Source organism: Danio rerio, chromosome 4 (assembly GCF_049306965.1).
Source record: "Danio rerio strain Tuebingen ecotype United States chromosome 4, GRCz12tu, whole genome shotgun sequence".
Classification (NCBI taxonomy): Eukaryota; Metazoa; Chordata; class Actinopteri; order Cypriniformes; family Danionidae; genus Danio; species Danio rerio.
This window is the reverse complement of record NC_133179.1, coordinates 51,596,308-51,622,707: the sequence shown is the minus strand read 5'-3', so window position 1 is coordinate 51,622,707 and position 26,400 is coordinate 51,596,308. Positions and strand designations below refer to the sequence as shown.

At 40.7% G+C, this 26,400-nt stretch overlaps 1 protein-coding gene and 11 non-coding genes across 12 annotated transcripts; 11 read left to right on the top strand and 1 right to left on the bottom strand.

Moving 5' to 3' along the window:
• Positions 1-404: 404 nt before the first annotated feature.
• Positions 405-4,380, bottom strand: LOC101886761 (uncharacterized). Its single transcript, XM_005168572.4, has 3 exons — positions 3,162-4,380; positions 2,313-2,503; positions 405-1,869 (listed from the first exon to the last, which is right to left on the bottom strand). The coding sequence occupies exons 1-3, from the start codon at positions 4,301-4,303 to the stop codon at positions 530-532; spliced, it is 2,673 nt and encodes an 890-aa protein (XP_005168629.2). The 5' UTR covers positions 4,304-4,380; the 3' UTR covers positions 405-529.
• Positions 4,381-11,950: 7,570 nt separating this feature from the next.
• Positions 11,951-12,022, top strand: trnaq-uug (transfer RNA glutamine (anticodon UUG)). Its single transcript has one exon. It is a non-coding gene; the product is annotated as a tRNA-Gln (tRNA).
• Positions 12,023-12,130: 108 nt separating this feature from the next.
• trnai-aau (transfer RNA isoleucine (anticodon AAU)) lies at positions 12,131-12,204 on the top strand. The gene has a single exon. It is a non-coding gene; the product is annotated as a tRNA-Ile (tRNA).
• Positions 12,205-12,721: 517 nt separating this feature from the next.
• On the top strand, positions 12,722-12,794 carry trnaf-gaa (transfer RNA phenylalanine (anticodon GAA)). The gene has a single exon. It is a non-coding gene; the product is annotated as a tRNA-Phe (tRNA).
• A 1,005-nt stretch (positions 12,795-13,799) lies between these two features.
• Positions 13,800-13,873, top strand: trnai-aau (transfer RNA isoleucine (anticodon AAU)). Its single transcript has one exon. It is a non-coding gene; the product is annotated as a tRNA-Ile (tRNA).
• A 944-nt stretch (positions 13,874-14,817) lies between these two features.
• Positions 14,818-14,889, top strand: trnaq-uug (transfer RNA glutamine (anticodon UUG)). Its single transcript has one exon. It is a non-coding gene; the product is annotated as a tRNA-Gln (tRNA).
• A 108-nt stretch (positions 14,890-14,997) lies between these two features.
• trnai-aau (transfer RNA isoleucine (anticodon AAU)) lies at positions 14,998-15,071 on the top strand. The gene has a single exon. It is a non-coding gene; the product is annotated as a tRNA-Ile (tRNA).
• Positions 15,072-17,236: 2,165 nt separating this feature from the next.
• On the top strand, positions 17,237-17,310 carry trnat-ugu (transfer RNA threonine (anticodon UGU)). Its single transcript has one exon. It is a non-coding gene; the product is annotated as a tRNA-Thr (tRNA).
• A 186-nt stretch (positions 17,311-17,496) lies between these two features.
• trnat-agu (transfer RNA threonine (anticodon AGU)) lies at positions 17,497-17,570 on the top strand. The gene has a single exon. It is a non-coding gene; the product is annotated as a tRNA-Thr (tRNA).
• A 272-nt stretch (positions 17,571-17,842) lies between these two features.
• Positions 17,843-17,916, top strand: trnan-auu (transfer RNA asparagine (anticodon AUU)). Its single transcript has one exon. It is a non-coding gene; the product is annotated as a tRNA-Asn (tRNA).
• Positions 17,917-18,002: 86 nt separating this feature from the next.
• trnar-ucu (transfer RNA arginine (anticodon UCU)) lies at positions 18,003-18,091 on the top strand. Its single transcript is given in 2 exon segments — positions 18,003-18,039; positions 18,056-18,091. It is a non-coding gene; the product is annotated as a tRNA-Arg (tRNA).
• Positions 18,092-18,941: 850 nt separating this feature from the next.
• On the top strand, positions 18,942-19,015 carry trnat-ugu (transfer RNA threonine (anticodon UGU)). The gene has a single exon. It is a non-coding gene; the product is annotated as a tRNA-Thr (tRNA).
• Positions 19,016-26,400: the final 7,385 nt, after the last annotated feature.

The window sequence follows — 26,400 nt, the reverse complement described above, 5'->3', positions numbered from 1 at the left end:
AAACCAAAATTTTATTTAAATAGCCGAGACCAATAGCGTTTTAAGGGGAGATTAAACCGCTTTAATGTTGCCAGTTTGCATATTTTAAAAGCTATCTTTGAAAAATATATAACTTGACAAATAACCATCTACCACACATCTTTTCAGTGCATGTTTTTATTTATCTTATAACACCAAATGTTTGGTGAAACTCATATTAACAGAAAAAAAGTAATAGCACCACCATTAAATTCAAAATAGAGCTTTTTCAAAAAGTGTTTTTTTCAGTGCATATTTTTATTTATCTTATAACACCAAACAATGTTTTGTGAAACTCCTAATAATGAACAGAAAAAAAGTAATAGCATCACCATTAAATTCCAAAAAGTGCTTTTTCAAAAAGTGTATTTTCAGTGCATGTTTTATGTATCTTATAACACCAAACAATGTTTTGTGAAACTATTAATAATTAACAGCAAAAAAAAAGTAACAGCACCACCACTAAATTCCAAAAAGTGCTTTTCTTGTCCAAATGCCTCTAGAGTGCTTTTCACTTTTTCTGCTTTTTGGCTGTAAAACCATATTCCTGAAGCTTGGCTACACCTGAAACCCGTTTTAGTGTTTGACTAGCTACATGTGCAGGAGTGGCTCCAGGAGAGGTGGAGGCTGTAGCAGCAGATTTACCTTTAACTCCAGCAGTGGAGGAGGTGGAGGCTGTAGCAGCAGATTTACCTTTAACTCCAGCAGTGGAGGAGGTGGAGGCTGTAGCAGCAGATTTACCTTTAACTCCAGCAGTGGAGGAGGTGGAGGCTGTAGCAGCAGATTTACCTTTAACTCCAGCAGTGGAGGAGGTGGAGGCTGTAGCAGCAGCTATTCGTTTAACTCCCAGGGTGGAAGAGGTGGGGGCTTTAGCACAAACATAAGAGGTGGAACCTTTCTTTACTTTTCTAACCCTAACTTCTGAGAGAACCTTCACAGCTTCCCTCAGTTTCCTTTCCTTTTGATTGTCAAGGTTCACCTTCTTTTTCTTCAGATGATTTTGGTATGTCTCATAAGAAGACAGGCAAAATCTCCTTAATGCAGGGGTAATTTGCATTTTAGATGCAGTTTTGCCCATTACCTTCATGTTGGACTTGAGAATGGCTAAACCTTCATAAGTCTCAATGTTCAGCCTAACCCTGTCTTTCTCAATTATATCATCCATCATGTTAAATGATCCTTCTACAAGAGGGCCAGTGAACAATGACAGAAGAGCCTTTACCAACTTCCCTAAGATGGGGAACCTCGTTCCTCCTCCTGTCATCTTCATGGCAAAAATCTTACTCCACCAGTCAACATCGATTCGTGCATTGTTCTCCTCAAAGCATTTGGCCTGTGCTCCTAGATCTGTATTAATCTGGTAGGCTCGAACCTCTTCATCCAGTTGACCCAACTCTTCTGACTTCACAGCATTTGGCAAGGCCTTGGCCAAGGTGTTGAATGCACCTTGGACTGATTCGTGGAGAATCAATGATGGTGTCAACGCAGATAAAGAGGTGATGATGATGTTGTTGAGGGGCAGGTTTTTCAGGAGGAATGTTGCTGCCTTTATGTAGCCTTCTCTGAGAGAACTGTAGAGCTTCTGCACCCAGGGCTTCTTTTCCACTCTAGCCTTGTTTAAGGCAAAGAAGCTGAATCTTCCCACAGACAACCTTTTGTCAGTGTACTGCAGGTCTCTCTGGTGAACATTAAGCTTCAACAAGCCATTTGCACTCAAAGGGATAGTTTCAGGCTTCATAAATTTGGAGAGAAGTTCCCTAACCAGCAGTAGCATTTCAGCATGCAGCACATGAATCATGGGCTTTTCATGTTGCAACTTCTTCAGGAACACCTGGAAAGTTGGAAGTACACCTAAAAATCACAATAGAACCAGATTAGAAATGGGTCTGTATATTTTATTCATTGATTAATTATCACATTCATAGCAATGTAACATACTCTTCTTAGAACATTACAACCCTTTAATATTATTTTCTAGATTTGTTATTTCCATTTGTATTATTCAATTGTCTAGTTTAAATTACATCAGTCCTGACATGTTTTAAATCTGGTTAATAAGTCCGTAACTTTGTTTTTGAAAACTGCTGTATAAATAGTTTATTATTAGTAGTAGTAGTATTAACCAAAGTGATCTGATTAACAGTGATCTAAAAACTATTTATAGTTAACTCAGATTCCATTCAAGGATTCCAAGAAAAATAAGCATATAATAAATATAGCAATAAAGGGATTTCAATAAATAAGAAATCTCTGTACTTTTCTTAACACTTAAAGTGAATAAAAAGTGAACATACCTCGATACAAATCAATAATGGTTGTGAGCTTGTCGAACTCGGAAAAAAGCATACAGATGCGTGTCTTTCGTTTTTTGTTGACATCACTTCCTATCCTCGCAGATTTTGCTATTTGCTGTTGCAGACATATTATCCTGGCCTTCTCATCAGATGTAACTGCATGCTTATCAAGAAGCTGGTTCAGGAGCCATCTGCATCACAAAATTATAATATACAAATAAGGATTAAGGAGAAAAAATAGACAATGCTATTTCTAATTGCCAATACTTCAACAGTCATGACATAATTTTTGAGTTTACAGGTCAAGACTCATCCTTTTTTCTATATAAAGATTATTTAATAATTTGATAGCATCTGGAATAAAGCTGAGCTTCACTGTTCTAACATATTTAACCCTTTGAGTCACTGTATCTATAACTTTATATACATAACCTGATTGATCACTGAGGCATCGCCACCCCTTGGTTTAGATTTGTTATGTAAAAAAATCCAGTAAATGTCTGCATCTTTAAATATTATTAATAACAAAAAAGTGTGTGTGTATATATATATATGTGTGTGTGTGTGTGTGTGTGTGTGTTTATTTATATTACTTTTTTAGGACCAAATGTCCCCTCATGGATAGTAATACCGGGGATTTTTGATGTTGTGGGGCCCTTTTTGTGGGCCCCACGTGGGAAATAAAAGGGGAAGGGGATAGAATATATAGTTTAAACAGTAAAAAATACATTATGCCTATGGAAGGGCCCCACAAAGATATCACCATAGACCTGTGCGTGTGTGTGTTTTATTAAAGATCCAAAAAAAGCCTACTAGTACAGAAATAAGATGATACAAAAATAGAAGTACCTGTGTTTGTGTTGATCATGAGAAGACAGGACGCTGTAGAAGTGCACGGTCAATGGATCCATAAGGTCCCGTATTCTGTTGCACACATCTAACATTTGCAGGAACCTGCTGCTGATGGGACGTATTAGGCTCTTATTCTCCCAATGAAGTAAGGACTGGAACTCAGAAAAAATTTCTTTCTGTTTGGGTGATTTTTCAATGTCATAGTATACATCAGAGCAAAATTGTTCCACAAATCCCTGGAAAGTATTTAAAAGGGCCTTGGCTGCATTCGAGACCATATGGACAGTGTCTCCGCTGACATCCAGCAGTGATGGATTTTCTCTTCTGACTAGTGTCTCTACTCCAGACTTTTTCCCTCTCATCACACTGCAGTTATCCAACAGTATACCAACAACCTGATTCCAGTTCAGGCTATATGACTGGAGAATATCTGTCAATGTGTTTGTGATTGATAAGGCATCTGCGATATTCAGTTTCCTCGAGGCTAGATGCTGGGTTGCCACTTTTCCCACATCTTCATCATAGTACCGAACAAGAACATTCAGAATCCTGTCCATGTTTCCATCTGTTGCCTCATCTACATTTAATGAGAACATCTTCGTTTTCAGCTTAGATGACAATTCGGACTTCCAATAAGCAGCAATACCATGTGTGCACAAGTAGGAGGCATGTGCATTAGACATTGACAATCTTGAAAGTGCACTCTTGTCTTTGACAACTGACTGCATCAAATTAACTAGCGGTTGTGAGATTGTGAACGACAGGTCATGCTCCGCTATGAAAGAACATACGCGCACTTTTACATCGCACACACGGTCGGCCATAGATGCATGAATCTCCGTTGTGGTACTTGTCGCACCAGGCAGGGAGCAAGTGTACTGTAGAGCACGAACGGCGGCATTGTGACTGGCTTCTGACTGATGGCGAGCTAGCACTTTTTTGCCATTACTGCCATATTGAAGTTTCCTGTGGCATACTGTGCAAAGACACGTACCTGGTTGTTTAATTTTTTTTGCCCACGAACTAAAAGGCTTGCCATTCTCCCCAATTTCGCTAAGCCAAGCCCATCTCCATTTATTTTTTACACTTTTTTCGATCTCCGAAACATCGGAGCCTTCCTGCATTATAAATGGGTCCATGCTATCTTAAATATAAATAACTTACCTCAGCCGTAGCCTGACATGTACTTCTCTGAAACTATACCAAAACCCGGAGTGGATCCATAGCGGAGTGATGCTAAAACGCTTAGAGTGGAGAGAGGAACGTGCATTTGCTCCACTCCAGGCTTTGATCACAAAATTTTTTTCCTCCTCAGCAGGCTGAACACTTCTTTTCTTAATTTAAGACCTATTCAAACTAAAATTAAGACATTTATTACACTATTTGAGAAATGCCTATATTTACAGCATTAAAATTAGGAAAAGAGCATGAAAAAAAATTAAGAACAAGCGGAACACTGTAATTGACGGATATCCGTCAATGACTCGCTCCAATTGACGGAAATCCGTCGTAACGACGGAGAACTTTAATCCCTGTATATATATATAGAGTATTGTTTTTATATAATGTGTATAATAAATAAATATATTTATATATAGTATTGTTTTAATATATTATATGTGCATAATAAATAAATATTTATTGTATTGTTTTTATTTATTGTATATTATATAGTTTATATATTAAGATATGTTTTTATTTTGTTTTTTATATTTTTTAAATTGTTTTGCGATTTTAATATTTGTATTCATTTTAATAAACCATTTTGCATATTACTTGTTTTTGTGTGCATTCATTTAAAGTTATTACATAAAGAAATATAACATATATTAATATATATATATATATATATATATATATATATATATATATATATATAGTATAGTATATATTTATATATTAATAAATAAATATATATATAATATACTTATATATACATAAACATGCATACATATGTTTAATAGAAACATTTTCATTCATTTTTAATTAACGTAATATGCTTTTTAAGAACAATATCCACATAATAATAGTAATATCAATATAATTGCCTGTGTTACGTCAATAAAATTTCAATAAGAGCGCAGCTGATTGGCTCCGCTGAAACCGACACTGATTGGATATTGTGTTACACAGATCGTGTGTTCGAATCCAGCACGCAAAAAATGACATTAAGAATGACATGCAATATGCAACCAAAATACCACATTATGCACAGTCACAAAGCCGCGAACACTACTGCAAGCGAAATTTGTCGCATTTTTTCAGTTTTTTTGCGGCTTGTTCGCTTGCGAGTGAGCGAAAAGATTGGGCCCCTTCCTATGCTAAGCGAGCGCTCTACCATTTGAGCTAATTCCCCTCGGAAAAATTCAAATTGGTAGTTTTTGGCGTGGTCAAAAAAAAAAAAAAAAGATCACATTTGCTCTGTGGTGGCCTCTTTGCCCTGCCTGCCGTTTAGTCGTCAAATTGCCTGGAATAGCGCGCTTTTCTTTTGAAGGCCCTACCTAGTCCTGCTCCAGTAAACGTGTGAGGAGCCCTGCATGCCGAATGACTCAGAATGACTCAGTTACTCAGAAATCAATGCACATTGGCACCACCTTGGATCAGGGCCGTGCACAGACATTTTGAAGGGCATGTGCTGAAACTGAAAAAAGGGCACCTTCCAACCTCTCCACAAACCTCTCCACCACAAAAAAACAACAACACCATAATGTTCTTATAGTATATTTAATTAGTATTAAGAACTTTTATACAAATAATATATACATATTGAGATCTTTAAAACTAATTACAACAACACTCTTCTGTGAGCCATGTGTTTGAAGATGTTTATGACCTCACTGTGATCCACTGGGATGTCTTTCTCAATGGCTATAAGGAGAAGGTCGGAGAGTCTCTCCTCTGAGCAGAGACTTCGGAGTTGGTTCTTAATTAACCTCATCTTTGAAAAGGATCTCTCTACAGTTGCAGTTGATACAGGTAGGGTGGCATATACTTTAAGCATTTCCACTAGTGCAGGGAAAACGTGCTGGCCACTGGTTTCTTTAAGAATTGAAAGCATGCTCTTCATGCCACTTGACTTGAAGGTGGTATGAAACACCTTCAGCTCTGTCTTCAGTTGCTGTTCCTCCTCAACACTATAAAAGTTACACAGTGTTTGTATTGCTTGGACAGCCTCTGTGTTTGGTGTGCCCACCCAGTTGTCATGAACTGTTAGGCTTTGGAATGACTGCAGTATTTTTCCTGTAGGCATCGTCCCATCTACTTTAAATCTTCTTCCGAGTTCCTCTGTGATTGTATCCAGGAACGTGAAATACACCTTGGCTCGGTAGAACTCTTCAACAGTTTGGAAAGTATGGCTGTCCTGAGCTGCTGTAGCACTATGCAGATATCGTGTTGGCACTTTCCTTTTCCTTCCGTGGCCAGGAGGTACTGTAGGAATGTCAATACCTACATCTTCTGCCTTTTCAACGGCTTTCTGGAATATGGTTTTAAATTCCTCTTCAGACCTCAGATTCTTTACTGTGTCTAGCACACCATCAGTTATAGTGTAGGCAGTGGAGAGATCCAGATCTTTTTTTTGCAGAGCATCAGAGGCGACACCAGTGATCTGGAAGACTGTGGTGGTGATTTCTGAACAAAGAAGAAATTCAAAGTCGATAGCCCTCAGGTACATCTTTGCATCACCAGCAGCTGTTTCAGGTGGGTCTGACTCACAGAGGTCTGTCAGAAGCTTGATTAAAGCTTTCAGAACTTTATTGAGGGCTTTCAGGGATCTTTCTCTGCAGGCCCACCGAGTGTCAGACAACTTCTGGAGCTCAACAACGCGCTGACCAGGATACAACGACTGCTGGCATTTTAAAAATGCTGTATGCCTCTTTGTGGAACCAGTGCAGAAAACATACAGTTTCTCCACTAAAGAGAAAAATGTCACAAAGTGAATACTGGATTTGGCACTCTCAACTAGTACCAGATTCAAGCAGTGTGCCTGGCAATGAACATAAAGAGCTTTTTCATTGTGTGCACGTATCCGAGACTGTAGACCTTTGTACATTCCACTCATGTTCGCAGCTCCATCATATCCTTGACCCCTGATGTTCTTCAAGTCAAGCCCATTGTCTTGAAGGAGAGAGATGACAACATTCTCCAACTCTTTTCCTGTTGTAGACTCAAGAGTGCAGACCTGTAGAAAACGCTCCTTTACTTCCATGTCTCTTACATAGCGAACTACAAAGGATACCTGCTCTTTGTGAGAGACATCTGTGGTCTCATCCAGAAGGATGGAGAAGATTTGAGCTTCTTTGATTTCATTTTGTATTTTACTCCTAATGAAGGTTCCCAAGGACATTATTATGTCATTCTGGCTCCTGTTTGAAAGAAGGGACACTTGGGGTTTTTTCATGGAGGCTTGTTTTTCCTGGATGGCATCCAAATGCAGCTTCATTACACTATCATATTGGGCCAATGTTTTCACAAGTTCAATAAAGTTGCCTTGGTTGGCACTTGAGCTTGACTCATCATCTCCTCTAAAAGCTTGCCCCTGTCGTGCTAGATACAAGGAAATATCTATCAAACGTGTTAGGATTTCCCTGTTCCTTTGTCTTTCTCTCTCTCGTATTGCTTTGCCTTGAATATCCGATGTATCAAAAGCAGTTTGTAGAGCTTTTTTGGAGTATATGTTCCATCTCACCATGCTCATCATATGGGCCTCTGTGCTGGCATGCTCCTTCATTTTTCCAGTGGCGCTCCTCCATGTATTTATGCCTAATGTCTTCCAGGCTGTTTTGTTTTTGAATTTTTCTTCTCTCAGAAAAATTCGACAACTAAAGCAGTAGATGGCATCATTTTTAGGTGAATACTCCAACCACGGGCGATCTGTGTACCAACTCCTTTGAAAAGACCGTCCTTCTGCATTTTTTGGGAATGTCATAACAGGCTGGCAAGGTCCGACTTTCTCACACATTTCAACATATCTGTCACTTAAATCAATATTAAATGTCTGCATGTGGGCAGGATCCGTAGGACAACTTAAAACCATTAGTTTTGCAAATATATCCTCTTTATTTGCAGCACTTCTATGCTGGCTTTCTTTTCCTGATTCTTCAAGTGGCAACTCTCCTGCAGTGGCTTCAGTCTCTACATTTTCCTGATCTATACTAGCACTTCCAAACTGGCTTTCTTCTCTTGGTTCTTCTGACAGTAACTCACCTGCAGTGGCTCCAGTCTCCACATTTTCCTGATCTATACTTGCAGTTCTATACTGGCTTTCCTCTCTTGTATCTCCTTGTATCTCTCCTGCAGTAGCTACTTGATCTTGTTCACCAGAAAATTCTTGCACATCATCTATCACTTCTCTTTCTAAATCCGAATTACTATTTTCTTCCTTTTCTTCTTCCCTGCCACAAACTGGTCTGATCCATGAAGAAAGTGAGCTGCTACTCTTGGCTGCCTGCTGTCGCTCCCTCTCCTTCTTTTTCTTAATTCTCTCCTTACGAGGCATTGCACTGCAACCATCAAGTAATCAAAATTCACATCAGTACAAAAAACTATGTTTTGATCTTTAAAACTGTCATGGTTGATATGTAGAGGTCACTAGAGGGCAGCAATGCAATGTTGATTGAACTATAGGTTGACATGTTATACACTATTATAAATACATATGACAAAAGAGTTTAAGGACCACATAATTTCTAAATCATATTTTATGATAGCCTGGCATTATTCAATGCAAATACACTGGGCTTCTATTAAAGTTTATTGGTAAAGTTTAAGCTTTACCAATTTGCCTCCTGAGTGATTGTCTGTGTATTTTTTGTCCAGTGTTTGTGAATTGGTTGTGTACTCTCTTTTATTTAGTAGTGTAAGATGCTTATTTTCTGTTTTTTCTTTGCTTTGCATACATGCAGATTACATTCTACATGATAAAATATATAGATTGCACAGTGACCTGATGATTTTTATTCTCATTGTTTTTTTTTTTTTGTTTGTTTTTTTTTTAATACAACATTTTTACAGTAGTAAACTATGTTTTTCTAATTTTATACACTACCGGTCAAACGTTTAGGGTCAGTAGGATTTTTAAATGGTTTAAAATAAGCTTCTCCCGCTCACCAAAGCTGCATTTGTTTAATCAAAAATACAGAATACATTTTAATATTATAAAATGTTATTGCACTAAAAAAAAATCTGTTCAAGAGTAGATTATAGTTTAATAATTTATTCCAGTGATTTTAAAGATGAATTTTCAGCTACATTTCTCCAGTCTTTAGACACATGATACATAAATCACTTTAATATTAATTTTAAAAATTATTATTATTACTATTATTAATGTTATTAATATAATAGGGTCACAGAGGTGCAGTGGGCAGCACAATCGTCTCACAGCAAGCAGGTCACTGATTCGAGCCTCGAATCAGCTGGGTCAGTTGGCATTTCTATGTTTGCATGTTCTCTGTGTGTTGGCGTAGGTTTCCTTCAGGTGCTCCGGTTTCCCCCACAGTCCAAACATATTCGCTATAGGGGAATTGAATAAGCTAAATTGGCCGAATGAGTGTGTATGGGTGTTTGTTTCCCAGTGTTGAGTTGCAGCTAGAAGGGCATCTGCTCTGTAAAACATATGCTGGATAAGTTGGCGGTTCATTCTGCTGTGGCGACCTCTGATGAATGAATAGAGACTAAGCAGAAAATAAACTGAATGAATTAATTATTATTATTGGTAATTGTAATAAAAGCAATAATGACTGGAGTAATAATTTTATTTGTAACTACAATTAGAAAGCAGTTATTTATAAATGTAATAAATATTTAACAATTTTTTACATTTAATAAATGCCACCTCGATGAACAGCATATTTTCCTAAAAAACACATAAAAAACAGGTAAAATACACTTAAAGACAAGCAAGAATTTTACAATACTAGATTTTTATTTTTTTTTTATCTAGCCAGCAAACATATGCCTAATAGCATCATAAACTTTAACCTGTCATGCTGTGTGACCAGGCTATAAAACATGATGAAATGTTATTAAATTATTACATCATGTGATTTGCATGCATTAGTACATTCAGCAGCTAGCCATGAAATCAAATTAGAAATTTCCTATATTTTACCTAGCTCAGCTGATAAGGATCACTCGGTTGCTTAGTGTCAAACTCAAATGAAGTAACAACGCGGGTTTTTGACCTGTGAATGTGTGCAATTTGTCCATCATTAAAACGACGAAATAACATTACGTCGTCAACATCTCTCCGGTGTGTTGATGCATTATATGAACCTTTATAAACATACTAGTGTTTATTTCATAAAGACAACGTTGCACTTATTCAAACAACAAGATATTTTACCGTTACAAGATGAAGACGTTCATGTGCTTCTGCTCTTCTGTGAGACTGTCTGGCTGAGGTGCTGAAATGTAAGTTGGCGGCGCTCTGGGGGCGGAGTTGTGATGTTTGACTGACAGTTTAAACGGTTCTATAGCATGCGCATTTTAGTGCCTTCAGTTGATTATATATTTGTTAAAAAGACAAACAGACGTAAAGGGTTACCATTACCAATAGGATTTATTTATTTAATTATTTAAAAAAACTCCGACCCAAAAAAAAAGGGCACTTCCAAGTGTAACTACAAAAAGGGCATGTGCTCTGCACAGGTTGAGCCCTACCTGTGCACGTGCCTGCCTTGGATTGACATTCTACTACTTTCCTGCAAGGCCGTTTTTTTTTTTTTTTTTATTCATTCCCTACAGCTCTGACAGCACCACACAACAAGCTTAAGGTTCCATGGGGTAATGGTTAGCACTCTGGACTCTGAATCCAGCGATCTGAGTTCAAATTTTAGTGGGATCTGTTATTTTGCCAGCACCGCACAAAAAAAAGCTGGAATAGAATGTTAATCTCTTGAAGGCCAGGGAATGACAGTTACTCTGGGCTTTCTAGTGCTTTAGGCAGGAAGTGGCCGGTTAGATCAGCTGGTTAGACTATGGTGCTAATAACGGCAAGGTTGTGGATTCCATCCCTGTACTGGCCGAGCTCTTACTCTCTTAGGCCTCAGATGCATTTAAGGGCTCTGCTCGGTCTTACACACGTCTATGCTGCAGAAAAACAATGAAATGGCAGCTGAAATAGCTCAGTTGGGAGAGTGTTAGACTGAAGATCTAAAGGACCCTGGTTAGATCCAGGCTTTGGTAAAGTAGTGTTGTTTTTCTGTTTTGGGCACAAGAGTTAGGTGACCGAAAGTCACCCAAAAAGCCTAGCTGCTGCACCCTTAAGTCCAACTGCTTCCACTTGACCAAAAAGCTATCTTACTTCCAAATGGTCACGTCGCTTCTGGTGATGATTGAATCAAGAGTTTCACTTTAAACCTTTTCGCTTTAAAAAGGCATGAAAACAGAGGTGGAGAATGCAGGCATTTTCCCGCTAGCTCTCGCATCCAAAGCGAGCGCTTTACCATTTGAGCTAATTCCCCTCAGAACAATCAAAAAATTGGCGATTTTCGACGTGGTCAAATTAGAAAAAAAAGAAAATTTGCTCTGTGGTGGCCTCTTTGCCCTACCTGCCGTTTAGTCGTCAAATTGCCTGGAATAGTGCGCTTTTCTTTTAAAGGCCCTACCTGGTCCTGCTCCAGTAAACGTGTGATGAGCCCTGCATACCGAATGACGAGTTACTCAGAAATCAATGCGCATTGGCACTGCCTTGTATTGACATTTTGCTACCTTCTGGCAAGGCCGTTTTTTTTTTTTTTTACATTTTTTTTTTTAGCCCAGGCAGCACCAACCAGAAGACTTGAGGTTCCATGGTGTAATGGTTAGCACTCTGGACTTTGAATCCAGCGATCCGAGTTCAAATCTCGGTGGGACCTTGTTTTTTTACCAGCACCGCACAAAAAAAAGCTGGAGTAGCATTCTTATCTCTTGAAGGCCGGAAAATGACAGTTACTCTCAGATTTTTAGCAATTATGGTGGCAAGTGGCCGGTTAGCTCAGCTGGTTAGAGCGTGGTGTTAATAACGCCAGGGGCGCGGGTCCAATCCCCGTAATGGCCAAACTTTTACCCTTTAAGGCCTCAGAAGCATTTCAGGATTCTGCTTAGTCTCACAGACATGAATGCTACAGGATAATTGTGAAAGGGCAGACGAAATAGCTCTGTTGGGAGAGCATTAGACTTAAGATTTATAGGTCCCTGGTCCGATCCTGGGTTTCAACAAAACTGTGCTGTTGTTCTATTTTGTGCACAAGGGTTGGGTGACTGAAAGTCACCCAAAAAGCCTAGCTGCTTCACCCCTTAAGTCCACCTGCTTCCACTTTTTTACCAGCACCGCACAAAAAAAGCTGGAATAGCATTCTTATCTCTTGAAGGCCGGAGAATGACATTTATACTGAGCTTTTTAGCAAACATGGCAGAAAGTGGCTGGTTAGCTCAGCTGGTTAGAGCGTGGTGCTAATAATGCCAAGGTCGCGGGTTCGAACTTCGTACTGGATAAACTTTTACCCTTTAAGGCCTCAGAGGCATTTCAGGATTCTGCTTAGTCTAAGAGACATGTATGATACTTTGAAATAGCAGCCGAAATAGTTCAGTTGGGAAAGCGTTAGACTGAAGATCTAAAGGTCCCTGGTTCGATCCCGGGTTTCGGCAAAACAGTGCTGTTGTTCTATTTTGTGCACAAGGGGCAGGTGACTGAGTCACCCAAAAAGCCTAGCTGCTTCACCCTTAAGTCCACCTGCTTCCACTTGACCAAAACGCTATCTTCCTCCCAGATAGTCACATTGCTTCTGGCGATGATTCCAATGGCCTGATCGACAGCACTCTATAATGCTATGTATTTAGCGCTTTGATGTCCCACTGCGGACACGCTGCTGAATAAAAGAAAACTGTGACTTGATAGGGCTTCTGAAGGCTTGCAATGATATGTACTACAAACCGTAGTTGACAACGGCAAAGAAAAAAAAATGGCTACAACCGGCAAAGCTGACGTAAGTAGTTTCGCTTTAAACCCTCAAGGTGCCACCAGCTTTGCAAAAAAAGCCAATGTAAAAAGGCATGAAAACAGAGGTGGAGAATGCAGGCATTGTTTCCGCTACCTCTAGCATGTAAAGCGAGTGCTTAACCATTTGAGCTAATTCCCCTCAGAGCAATCAAAAATTGGCGATTTTCGACGTCGTCAAATTAGAAAAAAAAGATCACATTTGCTCTGTGGTGGCCTCTTTGCCCTGCCTGCCGTGTAGTCGTCAAAATGCCTGGAATAGTGCGCTTTTCTTTTGAAGGCCCTAACTGGTCCTGCTCCAGTAAACGTGTGAGGAGCCCTACATGCCAAATGACGAGTTACTCAGAAATCAATGCACATTGGCACTGCCTTGTATTGACATTCTGCTACTTTCTGGCAAGGCCGTTTTTTTTTTTTTTTTTTTTTTTTTACATTTTTTTCTCTTTAGCCCGGGCAGCACCAACCAGAAGGCTTGAGGTTCCATGGTGTAATGGTTAGCACTCTGGACTCTGAATCCAGCGATTTGAGTTCAAATCTTGGTGGGACCTTGTTTTTTTTACCAGCACCGCACAAAAAAAGCTGGAATAGCATTCTTATCTCTTGAAGGCCGGAAAATGACAGTTACTCTGAGCTTTTTAGAAAACATGGCAGAAAGTGGCCGGTTAGCTCAGCTGGTTAGAGCGTGGTGCTAATAACGCCAAGGTCGCGGGTTCGATCCCCGTACTGGCCAAGCTTTTACCCTTTAAGGCCTCAGAGGCATTTCAGGATTCTGCTTAGTCTCACAGACATGAATGCTGCAGGATACTTGTGAAAGGGCAGACGAAATAGCTCTGTTGGGCGAGCATTAGACTTAAGATTTAAAGGTCCCTGCTCCGATTCTGGGTTTCAGCAAAACAGTGCTGTTGTTCTATTTTGTGCACAAGGGTCAGGTGACTGAAAGTCACCCAAAAAGCCTAGCTGCTTCACCCTTAAGTCCACCTGCTTCCACTTGACCAAAACGCTATCTTCCTCCCAGATAGTCACATTGCTTCTGGCGATGATTCCAATGGCCTGATCGACAGCACTCTATAATGCTATGTATTTAGCGCTTTGATGTCCCACTGCGGACACGCTGCTGAATAAAAGAAAAATGTGACTTGATAGGGCTTCTGAAGGCTTGCAATGATATGTACTACATGGAAACCGGCAAAGCTGACGTAAGTAGTTTCGCTTTAAACCCTCAAGGTGCCACCAGCTTTGCAAAAAAAGCCAATGTAAAAAGGCATGAAAACAGAGGTGGAGAATGCAGGCATTGTTCCTGCTACCTCTAGCATGTAAAGCGAGCGCTTAACCATTTGAGCTAATTCCCCTCAGAGCAATCAAAAATTGGCGATTTTCGACGTGGTCAAATTAGAAAAAAAAGATCACATTTGCTCTGTGGTTGCCTCTTTGCCCTGCCTGCCGTTTAGTCGTCAAAATGCCTGGAATAGTGCGCTTTTCTTTTGAAGGCCCTACCTGGTCCTGCTCCAGTAAACGTGTGAGGAGCCCTGCATGCCGAATGACGAGTTACTCAGAAATCAATGCACATTGGCACTGCCTTGTATTGACATTTTGCTACCTTCTGGCAAGGCCGTTTATTATTTGTTTTTTTTACATTTTCTTTTTAGCCCGGGCAGCACCAACCAGAAGACTTGAGTTTCCATGGTGTAATGGTTAGCACTCTGGACTTTGAATCCAGTGATCTGAGTTCAAATCTCGGTGGGACCTTGTTTTTTTTACCAGCACCGCACAAAAAAAGCTGGAATAGCATTCTTATCTCTTGAAGGCCGGAAAATGACAGTTACTCTGAGCTTTTTAGAAAACATGGCAAAAAGTGGCCGGTAAGCTCAGCTGGTTAGAGCGTGGTGCTAATAACGCCAAGGTCGCGGGTTCGATCCCTGTACTGCCCAAGCTTTTACCCTTTAAGACCTCAGAGGCATTTCAGGATTCTGCTTAGTCTCACAGACATGAATGCTGCAGGATACATGTGAAAGGGCAGACGAAATAGCTCTGTTGGGCGAGCATTAGACTTAAGATTTAAAGGTCCCTGGTCCGATCCTGGGTTTCAGCAAAACAGTGCTGTTGTTCTATTTTGTGCACAAGGGTCAGGTGACTGAAAGTCACCCAAAAAGCCTAGCTGCTTCACCCTTAAGTCCACCTGCTTCCACTTGACCAAAACGCTATCTTCCTCCCAGATAGTCACATTATTTCATGTTACGCACCGTCTAGGGATGGTGCACAACATGAAAGACAAGACAACAAAATGAATTCAAAGATTTATTGGGGTTTGAATTCGGGAGCTGACAAGGCCAAAATAACAAACAAAAATTCCTTTATATTAAATCTCTAACTTACCTGATCAAAAATAAAAGAAAAGAAAGTACTATTCACTTCCCTAACTACCTAACACAAAAACAGAGGCCAAAAGGTTTTACAAAGAAAATGGCGTCAAACTCCTTACTATCCCAATATATACACTATTTACAATCTATTTACAAAAACAGGCAACCATATTTGAAGGACAATCCAAAATCAATGTCAGCAGGCAACAAAGGTCAAACAAGCCGGTGGAACAAAGTATCATGAACAAAGCAAACACTAAAACAAACAGTACTCACAATTCTCAATATAATCTCAGAAGTCAAACAAAACAAACAGTACTCACAAATCTCAATATTTTCTCAAAAGTCAAACAAAGCAAACAGTACTCACAAATCTCAATATTCTCAGTCCTAACACATCCAAAAACTCTGCACTATACCACAATCAAACATTTCAACAAACACAAGCAAGTGACCAAAAACAAGATGGCTGCCAAGGAAGTGGTGTCATGGCTTTTTAAAACACTGTAGGCCAATCAGGATCAAGCAAGCTGGAAGTGGCCAATTAGATGTGTTCTAAGCAAACAGGAACAAGAAAAAAAACAGATGAGACAAGACAAACATAGGATTGTAACATTCTGGCGATGATTCCAATGGCCGGATCGACAGCACTCTATAATGCTATGTATTTAGCGCTTTGATGTCCCACTGCGGACACGCTGCTGAATAAAAGAAAACTGTGACTTGATAGGGCTTCTGAAGGCTTGCAATGATATGTACGACACGGAAACCGGCAAAGCTGACGAAAGTTGTTTCGCTTTAAACCCTCAAGGTGCCACCAGCTTTGCAAAAAAAGCCAATGTAAAAAGGCATTAAAAACCGAGGTGGAGAATGCAGGCATTGTTCCCGCTACCTCTAGCATGTAAAGCGAGCGCTTAACCATTTGAGCTAATTCTACTCAGAGCAATCAAAAATTGGCGATTTTCGATGTGGTCAAAATAGAAAAAAAAAGATCAAATTTGCTCTTTGCCTGCCTTTTTTTTTTTTTTTACATTTTTATCTCTTTAGCCCGGGCAGCACCAATCAGAAGACTTGAGGTTCCATGGTGTAATGGTTAGCACTCTGAACTCTGAATTCAACGATCTGAGTTCAAATCTCGGCGGGACCTTGTTTTTTTACCAGCACCGCACAAGAGCCTTTTTATGCATGTGCAAAGTAACTGAGTAGAAAGCATAGTAAATTTTGCTTCCCCCCACTGTCTTAGATGAAACTGCGTTTGGAAGTATCGTATCCAGAGGTTTTTTCTTTTAGTGTTAGGACTAAGTTGGCCAGAGCACCTGTCTTGGGAACAGCAGGTGCTAGGTTCAAATCCAAACTGCACCTTTCCCTCAGATTATGGCAGAGTGGCTTTCTAATCTGAAACTCTTTCAATGGCCAATAGCATATGTTTGTCCTGATTTCCATTTTCCGAGCTGACTCTGGGTTTGGATGTAATGAATCTGAAGGTTCCAAAAAAACACTTAACACATGATTTAGGATAGAATAAATAAAAATAAATTCATGCACTTTTTGCTTTGATCTTGAACAGAGGCCAGGTTACCGGTCAGGTTTGAGACATGATCATCCAGACTCTAAAAGACCGCGTCTGTCTTGTCAGCATTTTCTGCATCCTGACATGCTGGTTTTTGTTGTGTATTATTTTTTCTTCTTCGATTTTTGTTATCGGGCAAATGTCTCTTACTGCGAATTTCTGTGGCGCTGTGGCTTAGCTGGTCAAAGCGCCTGTCTTGTAAACAGGAGATCCTGGACTCAAATCCCAGCAGCGTCTTAGTCCAGGTGGTGCGTGTGCTTGTTTTACAGAGCTCACCGGAATGAATTATAAAATTGTATAGCTTTGAGGTGTAATGAATAGTGCGACAAATAGAGTTAAAAAACCTCTTTGCTTGCCATTTTAAAACTTGCTGTCTTTTTTTAGTCTCTGTGTGCAAAAACGTCTTGCCTCCTATTCAGCGTTGGCGCTGTGGCTTAGTTGGTCAAAGTGACTGTCTAGTAAACAGAAGATCCTGGGTTCAAATCCCAGCAGTGCCTAATGTACAGGTTTCGTGTCTGCTTTTTGTTAAGAGTAACGAGTGTTTACGCAGCGGGATGTTTAGCAGTCGGTTTCTTAACAAAATTCAAATCCTTAAGAACGCCGCTCGTTCAAGAGGGCTTTGGACCATGGCTTTATATAGCATAGTGTGGTAATGCCCAACCAATTGGACTTTAATATTTCAAGTCCAGACATTCCCACATGCAGCGCTACCGTTGTTAGTTTTTTTTATTTTTTGGAATTAAACAATAAGCCCCTGTCAAGGTCGTTTGGCGCTTTGGCTTAGTTGGTCAAAGTGCCTGTCTATTAAACAGGAGATTCTGGCTTCGAATCCCAGCAGTGCCTTGTCCGCAGTTGGCTGATCTTTCATGGGCCAGAGAGTACTAAAAAGTGCTTTCTGTGCAACAGTGCTAGACGAAGCAGAGCACTCAGGCTCTGTGGCGCAATGGATAGCGCATTGGACTTCTAGGCTGTGAGCTGAGCCATTCAAAGGTTGTGGGTTTGAGTCCCACCAGAGTCGCAAGCTTTGCTCTTTTTCTTCACTCACTTAAGGTGTGGTGCGTTTCTAACATTTTAGGCATCTGTCCATGCCGTTTTGCTTCTTTCTTTCATTGCGCAGTGCAGGCTCAGATATTAGGGGTACTCTACAATAAAGCCGATGACTTAATTGAGCTGTTTTAAATAAGGGAGATTAGAAAACGGTGTAGGGCCTAGTGGGCTTGAGGAATGACTCGAAGGCAAGCTGTGGTTTTGGGGAAAAGTAACTGCCACCTATTGTTGAGATCACCCCTTTTGGATTTGTCGTAGAAGAGCCTTTTTATGCATGTGCAAAGTAACTGAGTAGAAAGCATAGTAAATTTTGCTTCCCCCCACTGTCTTAGATGAAACTGCGTTTGGAAGTATCATATCCAGAGGTTTTTTCTTTTAGTGTTAAGACTAAGTTGGCCAGAGCACCTGTCTTGGGAACAGCAGGTGCTAGGTACAAATCCAAACTGCACCTTTCCCTCAGATTATGGGAGAGTGGCTTTCTGATCTGAAACTCTTCCAATGGCCGATAGCATATGTTTGCCCTGATTTCCATTTTCCGAGCTGACTCTGGGTTTGGATGTAATGAAACTGGAGGTTCCAAAAAACACTTAACACATGATTTAGGATAGATTAAATAAAAATAAATTCATGCATTTTTTGCTTTGATCTTGAACAGAGGCCAGGTTACCGGTCAGGTTTGAGACATGATCATCCAGACTCTAAAAGACTGCGTCCGTCTTGTCAGCATTTTCTGCATCCTGACATGCTGGTTTTTGTTGTGTATTATTTTTTCTTCTTCGATTTTTATTATCGGGCAAATGTCTCTTACTGTGAATTTCTGTGGCGCTGTGGCTTAGCTGGTCAAAGCGCCTGTCTTGTAAACAGGAGATTCTGGGCTCAAATCCCAGCAGCGCCTTAGTCCAGGTGGTGCGTGTGCTTGTTTTATAGAGCTCACCGGAATGAATTATAAAATTGTATAGCTTTGAGGCGTAATGAATAGTGCGACAAATAGAGTTAAACAACCTCTTTGCTTGCCATTTTAAGACTTGCTGTCTTTTTTTAGTCTCTGTGTGCAAAAACGTCTTGCCTCCTATTCAGCGTTGGCGCTGTGGCTTAGTTGGTCAAAGCGCCTGTCTAGTAAGAAACTTGGCTGAGGCCAAGATGGCAACAGGTGGGACAGGTGTTGTCATAACGCTTCTAGTCTACTGTTATTTTACAAGCTTGACAGCGGCTATTCGTGTGGATCCGGTTCGGATGTTTTGCAGCATCTATCCACTGTCTTATCATAATGACAATCCGCATATATACAAGGATCTGGGCTACAAACGAAAAGGTAACGAACTGGCAAAGACAAGTACAGGCTATGGAACTTATGCACTGGCTGTGACCATGGTATACCCATCGCTGTACAACAAGATCACAAAGAAAAAAAAAGCAATGACAACTACACAATCGTCACGGACAGGACTTACTATCGCAATATGCTTGATGTTATCTGGGGATATCCACCCGTGCCAAGGCCCGCACCACTTCAAGACGCCGAGAGAGGCTAACCCACAAACGGAGGACAAACGCGCTACTCTTACCTTACAGGTATGCTCTTCATGTACACTTTTGTGTTCGTCTGCACAACAGGCTAATCCTCTGCTTTCTCTCTGCCCGACGCCAAATACGCTCGAGCTGTCTGTCCAGGGGGTAGAGTGTGTGAAAGGCGCGGCCGCGGTTCCGAGGTGGTCGGATGGCGAGCGGCAGGGGAAAAAAACGCATCCGAGGTTGTGTGTCGTCATGTCGGACAGAAGCTTCGGTCGGGAGTTCGCTGGACAGGTGTGTGCGTTTCGTGGAAACAAGAGACCTGGGGCCTCATGTATCAATGCTGCGTACGCACAAAAACTTTGCGTACGCCAGGTTTCACGCTCAGAATCGCTCACGTTTGGATTCACTAACAATGAACTGAACGTGGGAATGTGCGCAGCTTCACGGCAGCTTTCTGGCTGGCGTACGCACATTTTTTGTGCGTGTCTGTTTTATTTCCATTGGCGACTCCTAGAGGCAGTTGTGTTAAATTCCTCTCTACAAAGTGTCTGAGCCTTGCAATGGCAGCTGTATGAGACGGGTTCATCTAGCAGGTCTATAAGGTTTCCATACCATACAGTTGACCAGCTAAACATTAAAGCACAATTTGCAGCGGTTGCCTGTTTCCCCAATGTAATCTGAGCTATCTACTGCACACACATTGCTATAAAGACACTATCTGAACATGAATTTGCATGCGTGAATCAGAAACATTTCCATTCAATAAATGCGCAAATAAAATATGATGCACAAACTTATTGATGATTCCTACTTATCTTTCTCGTGATAAATAGTTGGCAAAATCTGATATGTAGCGGGGGAAAAAAGAAGAAGTTCATCAGATGCTGGATTCGAAACAAGTTCATGCTCGAACATGTCAATACATGATCGCATGCGTCTAAAGAGCTGCGCCACTGTGACTGATAAGAGTGCTGCAAAATTTTACACCTATAAATCACACTATTTCTGTTTTAATTCACTCAGTGCGATGTTCAGACCAAACTGTGTTAACCTCATCAGCTAAACTCTCCCACTCTATTTTTTTCTTTTGTTGTTAATTCCGGAGAACAAACTTGCAAATAACATCGCTTTTCTCTGGTCTACCTCCGAAAGCAGCACCTCCAGTTCACATTTTGTTCAAAGTTTCTCTTTTTGCTTGCTTTTGCCATTGCTTTTTCGTTGGGTTTTGCCATTAGCATAGTCATTAGCATATTCATACGGGGGAGGAGGCAGGGAGGGGTTTTGTGCTCAGCCATGTTGCGCTCAGTTTCACGTTTATTCGGATGTACAAAAGAATTTGCGTGAGATTCGGCGTACGCAGTGTTTCATACATCTGAATTTTTTTCTGCGTACGCACATTTACAGCTTTGTGCGTACGCAATGTTATAGTATGATTTCCACGCAAGTCTTCTTACATGAGGCCCCTGGTAAGTCAGTTTTTTAGTTATAAAAGGATCTGAATTGAGTAATAAATGCAGTTTTGTTGCTTCCACTCAAAAGTGTAACTGCAATCTCAGAGTCAGAAAACATGATTTTAAAAACCTCTGTAATGTTCTTATTCTATGTGAAAGAGTGGTGCACAGGGATTGTTTTAAAGACCCACATCACATCTGCCTGCAGAGCTGGTTGTTACGTCCCTTCCCCTTTTTGGTCTAGGGTTGGGGAAGGAAAATAACAAAGAAAATTAAAATTTAGAATTTGAGAAAAAAAGAAGTCCAAACTAATGAATTGTGTATAAATTATCAAATTTTGAGGGAACACTTCAATCCTGCATCAGAAATGTGAAACAACCACAAGAGTAAACTTAAATTATTTTATTATTTGGTTCTTAAATCAATAAACAATAAATGAAGCATAAATCTCAGGAGAAGGATTAACCAAAACAACAAACAAAACAGGTCTAGCTCAGGAGGAGTACTAAATAACCTAATTTCAAGTAAAAGAAAAGAAATGAAACAACACAGGCTTTCCTCAACTCCCTTACTATCAATAAACACAGTCAAACAATTTCAAAAATAAAAATGGCACCCTCTCCCTACAGCTTCAATTTTTAAATCAAAAAGTCAGACAAAGAAACAATACAATTACCTTTTACGTACCACACACAAAAGAATATCTGTATTTAAATAACAACTCAGAAAACAGACACACTGCCTGTAAAATCACACAACGCAGAAACAAGCAAGTTTCTCAAAACACAGAAACTAAAATTGAACTCACTAGCCCATTAACTCCTTTTTACAAACAACCAGATAAACACCTACAACAATCACGAGTCTGGAGCAGGGGAGAAGTGAACCTCTCCGTGGTTTGAGACGCACTGCTCTTTTGTAGCAGCGCATTACTGCAGCACGCTCCATTGATGAGCACCACCTGGGCCCAATCAGCTCTACCTAGTGAGCAGGCAGAAAGACACCATGAAAGTAAAAGAAACACACAACATAACCACTCCCAATGGACAGTAAACACACAAATAAATAATAAATAAATACATCCAAGGGATGTAACACCCCCACCACTAAGAATACAAATCAAGGTTTGTAATCAAGATGGTTTTACCTTATCACATTGCTTAAGGTACCTGGGTCAGAAATGAACCCCACATTTACACTCTAGAAAGAGCATCAGCCATAACATTTTCACTTTCCCTCTTGTGCTGAATGTCCAGGTTGTACTCTTGGATGGTAAGGGCCCACCGTAATAAGCGTTGGTTAGAACCGGACATGCGAGAAAGGAACACCAAAGGGTTATGGTCAGTGTACACAATAATGGACTGAGGACCGTTTCCCAAATAAACTTCAAAATGTTGAAGTGCCAGTAACAGGGCTAGAGCTTCCTTTTCAATTACGCTGTAGTTCTGCTGGGTCTTAGAGAACTTTTTAGAAAAGTAGGACACTGGATGGTCAATGCCGGCCTCATCCTCTTGCAGCAGAACTGCCCCAGCTCCGGTAGCACTTGCATCCACTTGCAGACTGAAAGGTTTGGTAAAGTTTGGAGCGGAGAGAACAGGGGCTTGACAAAGGAGGTCTTTTGCACCATTAAAAGCTAATTCACAATCGTTGGTCCATTCAAACTTTTTGCATGTGCTGAGCAGGTCTGTGAGGGGAGAGACTAGAGAAGAAAAATTGGGACAAAAACTTCTGTAGTATCCACTCATTCCAAGGAACCGTCTCAGCTCCCGCTTATTACAGGGCACAGGGAATTCAATTATGGCTGTAATTTTGGCATCAACAGGTTTCACTAATCCTTGACCAACTTGCTTGCCCAAGTATGTGATTACACCTTTTGCAAATTCACATTTAGCAAGGTTTAGGGTCAATGATGCCGATGTCAAACACTTAAACACCTTTTCAAGGGTTTTCACATGGTCATACCAATTGTCTGAATATACCACAACGTCATCCAGATACACTTCACAGTTGGTTACATCTGACAGAACCTGCAGCATCATACGCTGAAAGGTAGCAGGTGCATTTCGCATCCTGAAGGCCAGGACCTTGTACTGTAGAAAACTGTCAGGGGTGACAAATGCAGAAATCTCAGATGCACGTTGACTGAGTGGCACTTGCCAGTAACCTTTTAGTAGATCCAACTTTGTGACATACTTGGCCAAACCAACTCGACACAGTCTTCCATTCTGGGAAGGGGGAAGGAGTCAGGTTTAGTTAGATTGTTAACTTTTCTATAATCGGTGCAAAATCTAAAAGTGTTATCTGGTTTTGGGACAAGGAGGCAGGGGGAACTCCAAGGACTTTGACTAGGTTCGGCCAGGCCATGATCCAACATATACTTCACTTCAGCTTGCATGATTTCCCGTTTTCTGGGATTCACTCTGTAAGGGTGCTGCTTCACTGGTACAGCATCTCCAACATCAATGTCATGCTCACATACTGCAGTTCGGCCAGGCACATCATTGAATAAGTCAGGAAAAGCATGCAGCAAACCAGTGATATCTTTAAACTGCTCAGCAGTCAGGTGAGAAAGAAAGTGCTGAAGATCTTGCATTATGACAGAATTGTTCAGTCTTGTACAAGAAGCAGAGACATCTTTACTCACAAGATCATCCTCCTCCAAAGAGAAGTTTGAGCTTATAACAGCAGTGGCAGTGGTGGAAACTGGAAAGACAGCAGACTTATCTTGAGCTTTTCCAAGGTGATGTCGATCTACATAGGCTTTAAGTCGGTTTAAATGACACACACAGCTTTTGCATTTTCGGTCTGGGGTGGCAACAAGAAAGTTGGTCTCATTTAGCTTTCTCTCAATTAAATAGGGCCCTGCAAACTGGGAATGCAAGATGGAACCAGGATTTGGAAGTAAGACTAGGACCGAATCTCCAGGCTGAAAGTCTCTTTTTACAGCCTTCTTGTCATAATGACACTTCATTTTTGATTGGGCAACAGAGAGATGGCATTTTGCAATGGCTTGGGCATTCTGCAGCTTTTCGCGGATAGAGGACACATAGTCATCAACAGGTATAGGATTGGAACGTGGATTCAATATCTGTTCACTCAACAGTTTTAGTGGACCTCTCAGAGTATGGCCAAACACAAGCTCAGCTGGGCTAAAGCTGAGGGACTCCTGCACAGACTCTCTTACTGCAAACATTAGAAAAGGTAAACCTTCAACCCAGTCTTTACCAGTTTCTGTACAGTAACGACGTAGCATGGTTTTCAGGGTCTGGTGAAATCTCTCCAAGGCACCTTGACTCTGATGGTAGGCAGAGGATGTCTGATGGCTTATACCTAGTTCATTTAAAGTCTGTTTAAAGATCTTGGAAGTGAAATTTGTACCTTGGTCACTTTGGACTATTCTTGGTAGGCCAAATGTCGTGCAGAATTTAATTAGTTCTCTTACCACAGCTTTTGCTTTCAGGGTCCGCAATGGAACAGCCTCTGGAAAACGGGTGGCAGCACACATAATAGTCAAAATGTACTGATACCCAGATTTGGCTTTGGGCAATGGCCCCACACAGTCAATAATCAACCGCTAAAATGGATCAGTTATAACAGGAATAGGGCATAGAGGTGCAGGTGGGATCTTCTGGTTGGGTTTACCATCCACCTGGCATGTGTGACATGACTTACAAAATTTTGCAACTTCTGATTTAAGACCAGGCCAAAAGAAATACTTCACAATGTGGTTGTACGTTTTTGTGACACCAACATGTCCTGAAAACACATTTTCATGGGCAAGTTTTAATACCTGCTGTCGGTAACCAGAGGGCGAAACAATTTGTTGTACTTCTTGCCAGGACAAATCTTCCTCATGGGGTTTCCACTTGCGCATCAACAATCCATTTTCCCAGAAGTACACTACACCTACATCAGGTGCATGTTTGATACCATCAGCAGCCAGTACACACTTAGTAAGGGAAGGGTCTGCTTTTTGGGCAGCAGCAAGGTGTTCTCTGCTTACTTTCAATGGGACAGTAGGGGTGTCATCAAGGCAGATTTCATCAGGATCAGGGTCTGGAGTTACAGAGAGTACACATTCAAGAGAGTCAGGTTCTTTAACCATAAAGGAGTCTGATACATCCACCACATCCTCAAATCTCTTTGACTGGGCACGGGTTATGGCACATGCAGGAAAAGCAGAAGGAAACTTCTCAGCCAAGTCAGGTTTTTGCATAAAATTTGGGGTGTGAGACACTACTGGTCTAGGGAAAACAATGCCACCCGCAAGGTCATTTCCTAGAATTAAACCCACCCCATCAACAGGTAACTGTTCACGTACAGCTAAATTGACTGGACCACTCACAACTTCTGACTTTAGATAAACCGAGTGAAGGGGAACGTTCACACAGCGCATTTCAATTCCACGAATTAACACATCGTTTCCAGTAAAAGATTCAGCAGAAAAGGGCAATACATCTGCTGCTATAAAAGACTGAACCGAACCAGTGTCACGCAAGATTGTTACAGTCTTAAATTTAGAGTCTGGAGACAGAGAAACTGAACCTTCAAACAAGAAAGGTCGATAGCTCTCCTCAACAGGAGAATTACCCCTTATGTGGCTTTTCCACTAAAGCTACATTTTTGGGTTTTATGGTTGTGTTCTTCTGTTTCCAGGCTCTACAATCTGCAATTAGATGATTTGGATCTAAACAAAAGAAACACACTCTTTTATCAGCACCCGCTGGTTTAGGAGTCATTTTGGGTGACATTTCACTTTTAGCAGCACGTGTAAAGCGATTAACTACTGAACTTTCAACATTTACAGGTGAATTTTTGACTGTCGTGTTTGGAAAAATATTCCTGTGAGTCAACACAAACTCATCAGCTAACACGGCAGCATCTGATAGCGATGAAACTTTTTGTTCATTCAAATGAACAGCAATATTAGAGGGAATACAATTTTTGAACTCCTCTAGCAAAATTAGCTCCTGTAAATCTGCCAGGGTTGAAATTTTGCTAGAGAAACACCATTTTTCAAAAAGGACTCTCTTCTCTCTAACAAACTCAACATAAGTCTGTTTGACTGTTTTCGAATGACTACGAAACTTCTGTCTGTAGGCCTCAGGGACTAACTCATAAGCCCGCAACACAGCAGCCTTAACTACATCATAGTCAAGAGAGTTTTCAATTGACAGAGACGAACAAAGTTCCTGAGCCTTTCCAGTGAGGCTACACTGCAGTAATAAGGCCCACATATCTTTTGGCCAACTTAACTTACTAGCAATGCGCTCAAATGCAACAAAGTAGGAGTCAACTTCAGCTATGTATTTACTGA

What these genes read in the sequence shown, in the direction of transcription:
- LOC101886761 (XM_005168572.4), bottom strand. Translation starts at nt 4,303, where the DNA reads ATGGACCCATTTATAATGCAGGAAGGCTCCGATGTTTCGGAGATCGAA. An exon ending in CATGATCAACACAAACACAG is followed by an intron (nt 2,504 to 3,161) that starts GTACTTCTATTT and finishes TTTGTGATGCAG; the next exon opens with ATGGCTCCTGAACCAGCTTC. An exon ending in CATTATTGATTTGTATCGAG is followed by an intron (nt 1,870 to 2,312) that starts GTATGTTCACTT and finishes TGTGATTTTTAG; the next exon opens with GTGTACTTCCAACTTTCCAG.